Below are 16504 nucleotides of genomic sequence, written 5' to 3'. Positions count from 1 at the left end.
ATGTTGGGCTATAAAGGAACTACAGCACGGTCACATGACTTCACGTCACCACCGCTAAGCTAAAGGCGGCTAATGTTGGGCTATAAAGGAACTACAGCACGGTCACATGACTTCACGTCACCACCGCTAAGCTAAAGGCGGCTAATGTTGGGCTATAAAGGAACTACAGCACGGTCACATGACTTCACGTCACCACCGCTAAGTTAAAGGTGGCTAATGTTGGGCGTGATAACGTTTAGTCGTCTAATTTAGACACTCGTTAGCAACCGCCATTTTAAAATTCACCAGTTGGGTATTTATTGTCATATTTGACGTCGTAGAATAGAAATCTCTTCTGCTTCTGTAAACCACAGACCTTATATTAGGCTAACAACCAAAAACACATACAAAAAAAACATTGACTTCGAGACTAGGGAACAGGAAGTGTCAAAATGCCTACTCATATCTGGGTTTTAGGACTCATTCCTGCACCCCTCTATCGGCCCTGAAGTGAATTCCCACCTGCTGCATGACACAAGCTCATATTTACTTTTCATCGTTAGAATAAAGTCACTTCGACGTCACGCTCGGCCTTCCTGTGCAGCTTTTGGACCTGTAGGACAAATGGCAGCTCATTGAGGGGCCTCTAATTGTGGCCCCGGGACTCAGCACAAAGCCCCCCCCCCACCTCCCCCCACAATGGACTGCCCTGCGGAGGCCCGTGTGAACCGATGAGCCCCATCCTGCCCCCCCCCCCCTCATGTTAATTAATAGGCCTTGCTGGCAGAGTTGGACCCCGCTCAGCTTTGATTGAAGGCGGCCATTAGCATCTATTAATTTAGCCTCTGGCGTTTTATCCGCCGGCCTGAAAGAGGGAATTAAGTGGTGTGAGTTTTGGTGAGGGGTGTGAGGCTGAGTTAAAATGTGATTATTGCCCCGAGCCAGCTAACTGCGGCTAAGCCCTCTTGAAAGTGAAGGGGCGACTCCTCTCATTAGTGCCCAACAAGGGAAAGATATTAACAGGAAATAGCTGCACATTTTCAAACTTCCCTTTATGTGCCACGTGAAAAGGGCACTTAAAAATGTGAAAGAGGGGAAAGTGGAGCGTGACGGCCACAGCGATGATACTGTAGTGCAGAAGATCAACTCGAATGATTTGTTTTTGTTTCCTAGAAAGAGATGTGGATTGTATTGAGGCAAGGAGGGGCAGCTGCAGGGACATGGCTCCAGATTTGTTCTTCATTTTCTGCATCGTTTTGAAAAAGATGAAACAGAAACAAAGCAGAAATAACACACGCAAAGTTTACTACAAACTGACTGTGTGGTACGAACAGGATGTAAGTCTTTCATTTACCATCTTCTAAACCAGCAGTTCTCAAACTTATTTAAAATAATGTACCCACTTTGAAACCTTCGCATTCAGACAGGACAGACATAGTGCTACAACAGCTCAAGATATTTCCATTAGGAGAAATTCGCTGCAGCTTCAGACAGGATGCAAATGCACCAAAACACATGCAGATGAAAACACATCTCCGTGAACTTGACAACACATACCCGGCGTTTACTAAAAGTTATGCTTAAACAAAATGCTGCAAATAAAACGTGGAAACGTGGACACTACAAAGTGATGCACACAGCTAGCCAGAGTGCTTGTTGACGTTCATTTATTATACATTTGGCCAACTACTGTCACTGAAAATGTACCTGGCATATACATTGTATCGTCTTATTTGAACAAGACGATCGTATGATTCCTTCAGATATCATCACAAATGACTAGTGGACACACATTGACCACAAGGAGGTGCAAACATCTCTATAATCTTTCTAGTAGGCGGCAATTGTTCGGCGTCTTTAGACACTTGTTAGCACTTCTCAAATTCACCGGTGGGATTTTTACTGACACATTTTTTCTCGTATAACAAACCGTGAAACAACCAAAAACATGTTAAAAACACCATTAACTTTGAGAAGGGAATTAGATTAGAATCTTTAATGAGCACACAGCCAGGCTGGTGGAATTCGTGTTCAGTGCAGAGTATTACAGCTTGTTCCATACAATTCAACATACAATGAAAAGTACAACACACAGCACAGGGCAAAGACATATCATAACATAAAGTTCGAGGTGTGGTGGATTGTTATTGTTCATTGGGGTTATTTAGAGTCCATTTAGTGTCCGTATTGCAAAGGAATAGGAATAGGTAGGAAGTCGTAAAAGGCCAACTCATTTCCAGATTTTAGGACTCATTCCTGCACCACTCTAGTTGAGCCTGACATTTGATTGACAGTTCTTTATCTCTCTCTTTATAAACCGCCTCTTCTCCCTCTCAGCTTCAGGTGTGTCCAGGTGGCTGTGAAGTGCCATGGGAACACTGTGACATGACAGCAGAGGCTGTGACCCATGGCTACACACACACACACACACACACACACACACACCCACACACACACACACACACACACACACACACACACACACACACACACACTAACACACACACACACACACACACACACACACACACACACACACACACACACACACACACACACACACACACACACACACACACACACACACACACACACAGGTATTGTCTAGCGTGTCAAACTGGCCTCTGACACACTGATCCCTTTACATCCGCTCAATGCTTCACACTCACTTTTTAACTGCAGATCAAACACACACACACATACACACACACACACACACACACACACACACACACACACACACACCACACACACACACACACACCACACACACACACACACACACACACACACACACACACCATCACACATACACACTTTTCTACCTGTGAGTCTGCCTGATGCCACACAGACAGACAAAAAAGGGATTATTAAGCATTTTCATTTGTTGTCTATATATTTATTAATACACAAAAAAAGACATATAATAATATAAATATAATGTCTTTAATTAGAAATAATTTAGTACATTTTTTGCACCTTTATTAAATATATATTATATTTTTTTTTTTAAATAAACGAGAATCCCTTTTGATAATTTTTTCTCATTGCCCTTATTTTTTTACATTCTTCAATGTACTTATTTTTCAATTTACTAACTCATTTAATATTGTATTTAGTCTTCTTAATATTTCCATCATAATGTTCTTATCCTTTAAAAGTTTATCATTTTGTATTGCTCAACTTTGACTTTATATTCAAACCTGCACAGGAAACAGCATCCTTTAAGGAAATGAAAATTAAATTGATTGTAAAGTGTTTTGAAATATATTGCAATCCCTAATCCTTCTATGTACTCCCTGCAATATCTTCAACTACCCCTAGGAATCCCCGTACCCCCGGTTGGGAACCACTGATGGTTAGTTAAATGTTGATATAAGGTTGACAGGTGGCAGCAAACTGTCCTCTGCTGTCCTCTACTGGTCTCACTGGAGAATTACACTTTTATAATTTTCATACAACAGACTTTTTAAACGTGTATCCGGATCCTTAGGTTATATTGATGCCGTAGTTGTCACTTTTAATACAATTACATATCCTTTAATAGAAGTTTAAAGACCGTTTTGACTTTGTAATCTGATTTTGTAAAGTGTCTGTGACTTACTTACAAATAAAAAAAGTGTGTTATTAAAATTGTTAGTTGATTGGTGATTTTGTTTTGGGAAGATTGAAATTGGACAATTATCTCCGAACTTCAAAAAAAGGTATATTTATAAAGATGAAACACTTGACTCGGCAATTAATTTGAGGGTATTATTTTAACTCTGATACTGTTAGCAACAATACCAAACAGATTCAAGAGCTTATAACAAAAAAATCATAATTAATAAAAAAACCCTGTTTGAAAAAAGGTGTTGTTTGAGACTGAAGGGTAGATGTTGAAAATCCTTTAAAAATGATTAATTGCCATATTTTGAAAAGTTTAAAGTTTTAAATGTAGATTTGATTTGTATAATTGAGTTAGCACGGACAAGACACAGGCAAAGAACACACGTGAACATCTTATAAACTAAAAAAGGGAACAGGAAGTGGTGAAATGCTAAGTTTGTGTTTTTAGGACGCCTTAAGGATTACTGCTCAACTCTATATATGGTTTCATAGCAAGGAATTAAAATGAAAAACATAAATCATACACAAATATAATTACCATTGCGTTCTGCAAGCCTGTTTGCCAAAGAAAAAAGGTACCACTTTACAATACCCTTATAAAGGGTTTACGAATAGTTTGTAATTCATTTATTAATTAGGTTGTGAACACTTTATAAATCATTAATAAGCTTTTATAAGACATGAGATAAACCGGGCCCCTGTGACCGGTTGGTTGCCAAATAGTGAGCCCACATTGATCTGTCCTGCTAAGCCTTATATTGGCTACTTAGCTTACTTCGTCTTCCTCATCAGCCAGCATCCTTGGTATTTGATGCTCACTGGGTGTTTCTCAATGTAGAGTACGCTTGCTTGGTAGCACATGTCTTCCGAGTCACTTGCTTCAGAAGCGAGGCAAGATTACTTCCTGGCATTCGGAAAACGAAGAGTGGAACAGGCGAGCAAGTGTGCAGGTGTGCGTCATATGCATGGACGTAGTTTCCACTGGGGACATGTCCCGTTTGTGTCCCCCCTCAACTTTCAAATTGGTGTGTATTGTTTTTTTTTTAACGCATCGTCACGGAGGTGTGTGGTGGTTTTGTGTGAGAGAGAAGAGAGAGAGAGGAGAGAGAGAAGAGAGAGGATATAGAGAGAAGAGAGAGCACGAGAGAGAGAGAGAGAAGAGAGAGAGAGAGAGAGAGAGAGAGAGAGAGAGAGAGAGAGAGAGATTATAAACTGTTTCAACAATAAGGAGAGGGAGAGTCCTCTCCTGTCGGACTGAGAGGCTGAGATGATGTCAGTTTAGGTGAGGTAAAGGACTCGCTGAGCGATTAGATTGTAAACTTTAGTCTAAATTATCTCAGTGGGTCTCAAACGGTTTGGTCATCTATGTAAACAAATATTTCCATCTATTTAATATAGCTGTTCAAAATAAGTTAAGAAATCATTCCAATGTCAGTTGGTTGTGAGCATATTCTAATGGTTTTTGGAGTATTGAAATATATACAGTTCGGTTTCATAGTGTTGAGAGCTGTAACCATAAATTGAAAGACAAATATCTTCTCCTCATTATATACACTACACATTTTTCTTGGATTTGTTAACACCATAGTCCCTAATATATTTGTAGAAAGGCAAGAAATGGAATTAAATCGAGAAAAATGTTTCATTGCGGAGGACCCCCTGTTTTGTGTGTCCCCCCCCCCCCCCCCTCCCCACTTCTCAAACCAAAGTCACACCCTTGGTCATATGAGAGGCCCCGCCTTACATTTTCCGCCAACGACTTGGGGAAATTGGTCCGTGCGCAAAGCATTGTGGGGATTTTAAGACCGCAGAATCTACACATGTGCAGCCTCGAAATTTCTCGCTACGAAGTATGCCGGGCTCGGTAGAATTCCAAGTATGGTGGACATTGGAACAGTCCTTCGGCGGGACTCAATGACGTAGTATGCTTGAAATAGTGGTTCTTTACTCGACATTGAGAAACACCCTCCGAGTTGATTCTCGCTAAGTAGCCAATATAAGGCTTAGTCATCTTGCCAAATAGTGAGCCCACATTTATCAGTACTGTCTTATATTGGCTATAGCTGACTTTGTCTTCTTCATCAGCCAGCACCCTTGGTATCTGTTGTTCACTGAGTTGATTCTCGCTAAGTAGCCAATATAAGGCTTAGTCATCTTGCCAAATAGTGAGCCTGTGTTGATCTATGAAAACTATGCTTGAACTGGTTTATACATGGTTCTTAATGATTATTACATGGCTTAGTTGAATACTCGATTCTGATTGGTCAATTCAGAACACGTGACACGTTGTTAATCCAGACAGTTTGACTGAATGCTTCGCGTCGGGATCCCTGATCTGCCTGTCGGGTGTTCTTTTACCCATAATGACCGCCTCGCTGCACATTATTTCTTACTTAATAAAGTGTTTACAACTTAATTCATAACCTAATTATAAACCCTTTATGAATCCTTTATAAGGGTAGTCTTATTGTAAAGTCGTACCAGAACAAAATAATACCATGTTTTAATGCAGCACTTTTTAAAACAAAAGGATATCTTTATTGTGGACAATACAGAATAACACTCATATTGATCAGTTTTAGTTGCAGCGTTTTATTTAGTAAAGCGAAAAACAAACAGCTGGAATCAAATCCAACTAAAAGATGAAGTACATTTTTACATGGAAGTAGGCAAAAAATTAAAACTGTAGAACATGGAAAAATCTCTCTTATACAAACCTCAGTAAAATACTGGTCAAAGTGCTAGTGCATAAGGAGAAAGAGCTGTCAAAATACTGACATGTTTTTTTGGCAATACAAACGTCACATCCCATAAATCCATTGTCAAGTTAACAGAAAGGAAAAACAGAGCAATATATTTCACATCTTTAAAACACATAAACACAATATGACAGTTATCAAACGTTGTAAAGGCCATACCTGTACAGTGATTATTGTTGTGTGATTTTTAGGTAGTTAAGTAAAAAACCTCTATGATAGAAAACAGCAGTAAAGGATTAACTCAGATTGAGGGCCAAGTGGAACCAGCATTTAAAATGACAGTGAAAAAACTGAGAACAAAACATTATTTGGTGGCTAACAGTGCTAATATCTAAAGAAACAAAGCTAGCTAAAAGATCCAAAATGGTGGAAGCTATCAAATATGCTGAATCACTTAGTAAAATGTGCCGTTAGCTGTAGAATTAAATCCAGTTGTCTGACAGGAGATGTCTATATTTAAACTGATTGTCTGGTTTATGACTGAGCTAACTAGCTTGTTAGCTAAAACCCAGCTAACATTGTGAGCTATTTTATCTTAATCATGCCAGATTGATAATGGCAAGTTAATGTATTGGTAAGCTAACAAGCTAACAGTACGCTGCCAAATAGCGCGCTAACCCTAGTGCTATCTACTTTGTAAGGACGCACAAATACATTTTGCTCAGTCATTTTCTGGTATGACAGCATTAATATAGTCTAGAGCCATGTTAGCAGCCCCAATAGGATTTAAGGCTTAAAACACCTACCCAAACAAAGTTGTTTGATGGGTAAAATAACACTGTAATTCTAAGATTTCCAATAGAAGAGCTGGAAACGAAATTTAACTTAAGGTGTGCTTGAGCTGAAATGTGCACTCAATGCTAACATGCTAAAGATTAACAAGCATTTGACCAACTAATGGATGTTAACAAGGTGGTATTTAGCATCCCATCTTTAGTCTGCATTGTTTCGTAGCAACAAAAAAAAAAAAAAATCCCCAAATCAGGGGGTTTCTACATTTGCGAGAATTCATCGCTGGAGCAAAACACAAATTTAAAGATAACACAAATCTAAAGTTATCATGAGGTTTCATTAAGAACAGTACTTATTTTACTAAATAACAAAACAGTACATTGTGTGCTTACAGGGTTAAACACTTTAAGCCCAATGCTAACATGCTAACGGTAGCTTGCTAAAAGTAACATGCTTCCAGGTAGAAGTATTTTAGCAAGTTCATATCCTAAATGAGCAAATCTCAAGGAACAGGAAATCTCACAGGGTTAAGTCAGTTGTTCTAGAGGTATGCAGTTTGGTTATAACATGTAGAATTTAATCAATAACAAAATGAGGTTTGTTGAGAATATGTTAGATTATGAGTCTCATAAAACAATTTTAAATCCCCAAAATAAATCAGCTCCTGAATACCATATATATACACTTGACACTGAAAGTGAAGTGGTGTCTTCCCTTAACAGTAGCAATGCTAACTTTACATTAAAATGCATCAGCCGACTCCAGCAACATCAATTTGTGATAAAGTTGGGACACAAATTAAAAACCAAAAGCAAGGCACAAACCGGAAATGAGTAAAAGGAAGTGACTACAATAAAAGACAAATTATTTGGCATCTGGTTTGAACAAAACTAAGAAAATCCCAGATGATGGAAGTTGCTGGGGGAGCGTTACAGTTCAGCTTAGTTTGTTGACAAGTGTGTGAATCCACAAGGTTTACTTGAACTGTAAAAGGAAATCCAGGAATATCGATTGAACTTTTTTAACATTTTGAGCTAGTTACTTAATATGGTTTGCAAACTTTTCCAAAGATTACAAAGTCAACACAAAGATGTGAATAGACACACATTTGGGTAAATTCTGGAAAGCCTATCAGCTCTATAGTATTAGCCCATAATAGTCTGTGTATACACCCTGGACTATTTATGCTTTAAACAATACTGTTGCTGCCGTACTTATACCTAAATTATGTGACTTGAATGTTGATGGGTTAGGGTTGAATGTTGATGGGTTAGGGTTAGGGTTGAATGTTGATGGGTTAGGGTTAGGGTTGAATGTTGATGGGTTAGGGTTGAATGTTGATGGGTTAGGGTTAGGGTTGAATGTTGATGGGTTAGGGTTGCCTGTGCTGGGTTCGGGTTGGGTTGCCTGTTGCTGGGTTCGGGTTCGGGTTGCCTGTTGCTGGGTTCGGGTTGCCTGTTGCTGGTTCGGGTTCGGGTGCCTGTTGATGGGTTAGGGTTAGGGTTGAATGTTGATGGGTTAGGGTTGAATGTTGAGGGTTAGGGTTGAATGTTGATGGAGCAGCTAAATTGTCAGGTTAGCCTTGATGTCCAAAACTCCATTCACAAAACAAGCATTTTAAAAGTAGTTAGCTTTTTGTCTTTTGGAAAGACCTGACAAAGCATGAATTCAGACTTTTTACAAATTGGTATCATTATGGAGTTATTTCAGATAAATGCGCCGCAACATGTGATTATTTGGGGTTTAAAATAATCTAATTATACTGCAATAACACAAAAATGTTCGTGTAGAAACAGCATTAAAAACGTCCTTGTTCGATTCAGAGGGAAACATGATAGGGTATACTATAAATCACTTGTTGTGTTGATTATGAGGATCTCCAGGATGCTTATTGACACCTTGAAGTCCTCATCACAACATCCTTGAATGGACACTAAGCTCTGCTCTGAGTATCCGAACGGCCCGATTAAACCGTTCCCAAAGCACTGAGTTCACCAACGTCCAGTTTGTGCCAGAGTGACTGTCCGAACGCACCTGTAGGTAACGCACCTGTAGGTAACGCACCTGTAGGTAACGCACCTGTAGGTAACGCACCTGTAGGTAACGCACCTGTAGGTAACGCACCTGTAGGTAACGCACCTGTAGGTAACGCACCTGTAGGTAACGCACCTGTAGGTAACGCACCTGTAGGTAACGCACCTGTAGGTAACGCACCTGTAGGTAACACACCTGTAGGTGCTGCTGATGTTAAACCGCCATCCTGTAGCAGCGGAGTTCAGCCGACAGACAGGAAGACTCCGGCACACATCTCGCGCATCATTGTAAACATAACTAAATATTTGTATTATGAAAAGTTCACATCCCTGCTTCTTGAAGGAACACCGGGGGATCATCTGGGCGCAATTTCCTGCATCATGACGGGCAGGTGCATGCTGGGACACGAGTCTCTGTGCCTCAGTTTGAACATGAGCTGCTCTTTCTCCTGAGAAAGGTTCTGGTTAATCACCGCCTGCCTCTCCAGCGCCACCTTCAGGTCCTGCTGCTCCTTTGATAGCTGCCTGCAAGACAGAAAAGAGGGATTACTGAGAGATGTGTTTATTTCCTTGCAGCATGTTGTACTACGGATAAATAAAATAATATAAATATAAAAATATAAATAAACTAATAGGCGATTACATTTATTAATATAGTGGTACAAATACAAATTGAAACACAAAGAGTTTCACAATTTTTATATTTAATATCTGATTTAAATAGTTTGAACTATAGAGTGCCACAGTGACGCATCCTAAAACCCGGAAGTAAGCTTCTTCCGGTTCCTTCGACAAAAACCAATGCAATTTCTCCATAGGATTTAGAAAAACAGCTGGAAATAAGGTCTGTGGTTGAAACACATTTAAGAGACGGATCACGTTTTGTTCAGCCGGATAATCTCCACATGTCTATCCTACTTTTATAATTTTATAATCGTAAATCTAGTCGCCAGAAGCTAAATGCTAACGTTATGCTATAAGGAACTACAGCAGGGTCGCTGCTTCAACGTCACGCCAACTTAAGATCCATATTCAAACATACAGATTCTAAATGGAACGAGTTGAAGCGTTTGCTTTAACAGTGTGCAGGAGGCAGGTTCTTGCTTTCAAGCAGAACAGAAACTAACTTAGAGGAGTGTTTACGTGTTCGGTGTAATGACGTCCTCGACAACTTCTGTAGTCCTATTCAGCCACTTGGTAACAACCATCGTTTTTCAGACACGTCAACTTCAGAAATCACCAGTGGGGTCACTGCTGATGGATTTAATGTCGTAGAACAAAACGTGATCCGTCTCTTCAATGTGTCTCAACCACAGACCTTAGTCCAGCTATTTTCCAAAACCCTATGGAGGAATTGCATTGCTTTTTGGCGAAGGAACCGGAAGAAGCTTACTTCCTGGTTTTAGGACTGTGGCACTCTATTCATGTGTGGCTACAATTTTAAAATAATATAAACAATAAATAAACGAATTAATGTGTGTATAAAAAGGCATGTTTTTAAAACAGGATTGAATCATCTTTATAGTTGTTTTGGTGCAGGTGTCTGTTGTCCTGCAGGGGGCGCCAAATGAATACATCATTTATTATTGCACAAAGAAAAACTCAAATAAAGCAGCAGCAGGAAAAGCATTCACACAAAGACAATAAAACACATATTTAAATATATATCAATTTCTAATTATTACTACTTACTGCATGAAGGTCTGGCAGTTGTCTATCCGGACCCTCAGGTCCTCGTTCTGCTGCAGGACGTTGATGATCTGATCCTCCAGAGACAGATTCTTCTCCACCTGAACATCAAGATGGAGGAGGAGGAGGAGGAGGAGGAGGAGGAGGAGGAGGAGGAGGAGGAGGAGGAGGAGGAGGAGGAGGAGGAGGAGGAGGAGGAGGAGGAGGAGGAGGAGGAGGAGGAGGAGGAGGAGGAGGAGGAGGAGGAAGAAGAAGAAGATTATATTGATTATTATTTACATTTGTTTTACAATAATTGTAATAGGGGCAGAACAAATAACTTGTATTCACATTGTCCCTTTTCATATAAAACTACCTTTCAAAGACTTTAAAAAAACAAAATGCAAAAAACTAAGAAGTTTGGTAGTTTAGTTAAATCTGCAAAAAATAATCGTTAAATATTTTTGATTAATGATTAATCATAAAAAAAGTGAATGATCATGCAAACAAAGTCTGAACAAGCAAATATAGAGATTTTATTTGTATACTTTTATTCATAAAGATGTGTCCCCGGTGTGTCAGGGAACTCACGCAGCGTCAGAAAATAAAACCCTCTCTCTTTTCCTCCGTACCCAAATCTCTAAAAACGGGGGAACAACGGAGCTGATCCAGATTTGCGTCCGATATGACGTAATATCTGAAATGTGGACCCACGGCCCAATCAGAAACGTTGCTATCAGAAACAATGCCCGACTGTTTTGGACATAATATGGTCGGTGTTTACATTAGCATCGCTAACACTCAGAGCTAACCTGTACTGGAGAGCATGTGTGTGAAGAAGCAGGAAGTAAAAAGGAACTCACCTTGTGGTATAACCGGCAAGAGAGAAAGCCTTTGAGCTCCATACTGTTTCAGAGAGAATCCTTGATAATCCATGATATGGCGTTTCATCACGGCAGCATTTAGTTTAGACAGTAGCTGCCGGGTCCCGCATGAGCTCAGACCCCCCCTTTTTTATTATTTCTCAATTTTTTATTAAAGCTTTATTCCCAAAATCAGCAATTTTGAAACAGGAAGTGAAATAGAGGGATATGAGGCATGGCTAGAATGGGTGATCTGTTTGGTAATTTGAGCAAAACACGTCATAGAAATGTTTTTTATATATATTTCTATATATCTGAGACCTAAGCTATTGCCTAAAAATAGCATGATAGGGGAGCTTTAAAAGAAAGAATGAATCAATAACAAATAAGCATTCCTCGTGAGGGATAGCATCACTATATTTCCCTACCAGATCTTCCATCTGCAGCAGCTTCCGGCTCTGCTCCTGCACGCGCTCGCTCTTCATCTCAATCACAAAAAGCAGAGACTCCTGCTCGGACTCCCAGAATGCACCGGGGCTGCCATGGGCCTGGAGGGTATTGATAAAGTACACGAAGGACAAAAACACAGTTACGCTTTATAGGAGTAATTCATGTAGTTATCAAATGATATGCATTTATATTTATTAAGCAGCTTTTAAAGTGTCCATTAATTAGATCATGTGTAAATACGAAAAATGCAAATCAATTAATTGTTATATAATGTCTGATTGAATTGATTAATTACATATGTTTTAAATTCACATTTTTAAATACATCATTTGTCACAAAGTTTAATATTTAAAAAAAGATGATTTAATGTTCATTTAATTATATTTGCTTATACATCTAAAATATTATTTTACCATCTTTATATACTTTAATAAATTGCAGGTGTGTTTTGTCCAGCAGGTGGCGCCACTTTAATGCATTATTTATCATTGCATAGAGAGTCATGCATTCACAAAAACAACATATACAAAACTAAATTAAATAAATATTTAAACATCTTACATAGTTTAGTAAAAACCTGTCGATGTTCTAGTGCAAGACATTACACACTTTAACTCTCTGCTGCGATTATTTAAAACCTTTACGTTTGTAGTTGTATCCTTTGCATACGTAAAAACTACAACAAAGATGGCGTCCCACCTGAATGTTCCTCTGCAGGTCCTTCTTGAACGTGGACTGTTCGACCCTCCTCCTCAGCTGGTTGTAAACATGCAGGTCTGCAGAAAGCTGCTCCACTTGACCCTGCAGTCACGGGAGGAAGTCAAATACAATATAATGATAATAAAGAATGATGTTACAGCTGCAGAGTGAGACACACAGCAGGTTACATGTACAGGTGTGAAATGCATCTAAAAGAGAGAACATATATATTAAAGTTAGATTTTTCTGCAGTTTTTAAAAGGTATTTTCTTTTACCTTGAGGACGTTTTCTGCAGCCTGAAATGTTTCCGTCAGTTCAGTTTTCTCTTCTTCGTGTTTCTTCTGCAGCTCTGCAGTAAAACAACAAAACACATTTTAATTTAGCTGATTTTCTATGCATTTATTGTTATTAGCAGCTTTTTAGTTTTCAGGGTATATGCAGGAATCCTGAAGTCACATGTAAAACCTTTTAAGACCTTTTTTAAGACCCTTTCCATACATCTTAAGACCTCATCGCCACTTTGAGTTCTAACCGGTTACCTTGGCGACACACTTTACCTCACATTGACTATAGATTATCCTTCCTCCTTATCTTCCAACCATTTGCAGTATTTTTGGAAGTTTAAGTATATTTGGAAGTTTAAGTATATTTGGAAGTTTAAGTATATTTGGAAGTTTAAGTATTTTTGGAAGTTTAAGTATTTTTGGAATTTGCGGTATTTTTGGAACTTTAAGTATTTTTGGATCTTTAAGTATTTTTGGAACTTTAAGTATATTTGGATCTTTAAGTATTTTTGGAATTTACGGTATTTTTGGAACTTTAAGTGTTTTTGGATCTTTGGACCCTTTCCATACATTTTAAGACCTCATCGCCACTTGGAGTTCTAACCGGTTACCTTGGCGACACACTTTACCTCACATTGACTATATACAGTATTGATTGTCCTTCCTCCTTATCTTCCAACCATTTGGACGCAGACTTGCATTTCCCCATAACGATGTTGCTTAGCAACCGGCGTAAACGGACCTTCGTGCTATCAAGCAGTGAGCGTGCGATGTCCTGTTCAGATGACGTCAAACCCAACGGGATGCCATCAATAAACTACACAGAATCACACTACACACCTACGCAATGATTACATTCAGGCAGACTGTAGAACACAACCTCTCTGGACCATTTATATACTTATTGAAAACAAGCTGCAACATATAAAACCTTGGAAAATGCCGTTTAATACTTTTGAAGACCCTTAATTTTCGCTAAATAGATTGATCAACTTTTAATACTTTTTAAGACCCCGCGGACCCCCTGGTTTTAATTAATATTATTTGTTTAATGTCTTGTATTTGTTTTTCCCGTTGTGAAGAACTTTGTGAAATCGGACGTCAGACTTTTTACAAATCCCCCTCAGGATGGGGTTATTCCAGCATCTGTTTATTGCAAGTAAAAAGTGTATAAAATGAAAACATAAAATGACTGTTACCTTTCACGTTCCTCTCGTGTTCTTCAGATGCAGTTTTATTTTTCTGTTGGTGCAGAACGTTTAAACCCGCCACCGTCTCCGTCTTCACCTGAAGAGACGAGTTTCAGATTCAAAGATAAAACTCAGGAAGGAAACGAGGACGTCATGATGTACTCTCTGTGGGAAAACTTAAACGGGCCCTATTCTGCTTCTTGTGGGTTCCCTTTCCGGTAGTGTGTTATAGAGGTGTGTGTGAAGGCGGCTGTGGCTCAGTGGATAGAGTATATAGACATTTTATTGATTGGGATAAACCCCTTGAGATGCACCATCTCGTTTTCAAGGGGGTCCCGACAATAGCAACAACTTACAGACATACATAAACAAAAAGACAAAAAACAAAACATGACACACAAGACAAACCACATACAGTCTGTTAAGTGAAATTCAAGCAATGCACAATCATTACAATTTGAGACAGTCGAGGAAATCAGTTTCATCAATATCAGTTATAACAAGTACAGACCGGTTGAAAGTGAGATAACAATGCATGTTTAAACATACCCAATGATGCAAGAGATCTAATAGCAGCAGGTAAAGTATTCCAGTCTGTTGGAGCTTTAAAAATGAACGCTCTTCTGCCAATACATTTTTTTGCAGAGGAGACAGAGAAATAAATCTGGACAGAGTCTAACTTGATGATTTGGTGAGTAGGGTACGAAATACTGCTTTAAATAAGAGGGATAGTTAAGATAAATGCATTTAAATATCAGCTGAAGCCAATGCTTGTGTCTTCTTACATTTAAGTAAGTGTGTATTGTAAATGTTTTATTTATTTATTATCATGACTTGCTCTTATCTGTATTCAGTGATGTCATCTATTGTAAATGTGTACAATGGTATAACAATGTTGTGGTATTTTTATTATTGCTTGTAGGATGTCTATCACCATCTGGCAAAGGGACTATCGATGAAAACTAGCCTTTTGGCTAATTCGAGTACTTTTACATGTTTTTAATATGTTGATTAATGTACAGTCCCTTGTTTTAAATAAATCAATTCAATTCATTTCAAGAAGGCCATTTAAGTAGCAAGTTCGAGTCCCACTGCCGTCCGCATGTCGTTGTGTCCCTGAGACCCTTCACCCCAAATTGCTCCTGTGGGGATTGTCCACAGTACTGAGTATGTAAGTCGCTTTGGATAAAAGCGTCTAACAAGTAACATGTGATGTAATGTGTGCATGTGAATGGTCTGCAGAGGCTAACATCCCTGTGTTCCCTCAACCTGCATTCAAAGAGAGAGCAACCTGCAGACGGTTTGCTTTATTAATAAATCAGTAACCAGAGATGTAATGCCGCACAGCTGCCGTCTACAAATACACCTCTGGCTGGGTTTCTGCTCCAGAAGCACATTTTCCACTTCTTCTGCCAAATATATCGTAATACTGCGTTTATATTGAGCTTTAGAGGGAAGGTAACTCAGTAAATATACTGAAGTAAGGTATTTATACAACCTTTGAGTACCTTGTGCATCACCAGGGAAACATTCCTCCATAATACACATAACAGAAAAACTTAAAAAACCTAATTCAATAAATGCATGTTAACATCTTATTTTGTCTTTTACTGTTGGTATTATGTTTCTGACTTGTATGTATTTACCGATATAGTTAAACTTAATTGTTATGTTTCATACTGGGTAAAAAAATCATATTTAAATACATAATATTTATATTTCGTGAACATCTCTTTAAATGATTGTCATATATTATCCACTGTATTGTATTTTAACATTTGTGGGAGCTACTGTACACCGTCATAAAGTCATGCCATACACAGAGGGACAGTGTTGTGAGCTACTGTACACCGTCATAAAGTCATGCCATACACAAGGGGACAGTGTTGTCTTTCCAAGTTGAATTTTGAATTTTGTTAACACTGCTCAAAAAAAGTAAAATGCATAAAAATCCCTGTTTTTGTCTCCGTCTATGAAAAGGACATCAGTACACCGTTTGAAAGTGACGCACAAACAACAATAGGTGTTTTTTGTTGTCAGAATAAATGTCCCTGTATCGTGTTTCTGTGATTAATAAAGTTTTATCCTCACCTTATCGAGGATGCTCAGCACGAGGGAGCACACCTCCTCGTCGGCGTGCTCCCTTAGAAGCTCCGCCCTCTCCGGGTTCCCATTGGCCTCCTTCAGAATCCTCAGCTGCCAATCAAATCGCTCCAGCTGCTTCTGCAGGCCAACAT

At 38.9% G+C, this 16504-nt stretch overlaps 1 protein-coding gene across 8 annotated transcripts in view; it reads right to left on the bottom strand.

Annotated features, from left to right (window-relative positions):
• Positions 1 to 8567: 8567 nt before the first annotated feature.
• ccdc69 (coiled-coil domain containing 69) overlaps positions 8568 to 16504 on the bottom strand; it is a 27552-nt gene continuing 19615 nt past the window's right edge. Inside the window, exons 3-10 of one of the 8 annotated variants that reach the window (XR_004571553.1) lie at positions 16359 to 16504; positions 14277 to 14364; positions 13069 to 13142; positions 12793 to 12894; positions 12072 to 12191; positions 10805 to 10902; positions 9174 to 9637; positions 8568 to 9113 (exon numbers count right to left, since the gene is read on the bottom strand). The exon at positions 16359 to 16504 is cut by the window's right edge and continues 24 nt beyond it. Coding sequence is in view for 1 of the 8 variants with exons in the window: in XM_034240324.1 (XP_034096215.1) it covers positions 9469 to 9637; positions 10805 to 10902; positions 12072 to 12191; positions 12793 to 12894; positions 13069 to 13142; positions 14277 to 14364; positions 16359 to 16504 (797 nt within the window). In the remaining 7 variants the exon portion in view is untranslated. Of the gene's footprint in view, positions 9638 to 10804; positions 10903 to 12071; positions 12192 to 12792; positions 12895 to 13068; positions 13143 to 14276; positions 14365 to 16358 lie in introns of all 8 variants that reach the window. The other 7 variants (XR_004571552.1, XR_004571554.1, XR_004571557.1 and 4 more) reach the window with 7 other exon arrangements.

The sequence above is a fragment of the Gymnodraco acuticeps genome, unplaced genomic scaffold (assembly GCF_902827175.1).
Source record: "Gymnodraco acuticeps unplaced genomic scaffold, fGymAcu1.1, whole genome shotgun sequence".
Classification (NCBI taxonomy): Eukaryota; Metazoa; Chordata; class Actinopteri; order Perciformes; family Bathydraconidae; genus Gymnodraco; species Gymnodraco acuticeps.
The sequence above is the reverse complement of the archived record's forward strand: the minus strand, read 5'-3'. Positions and strand labels throughout refer to the sequence as shown.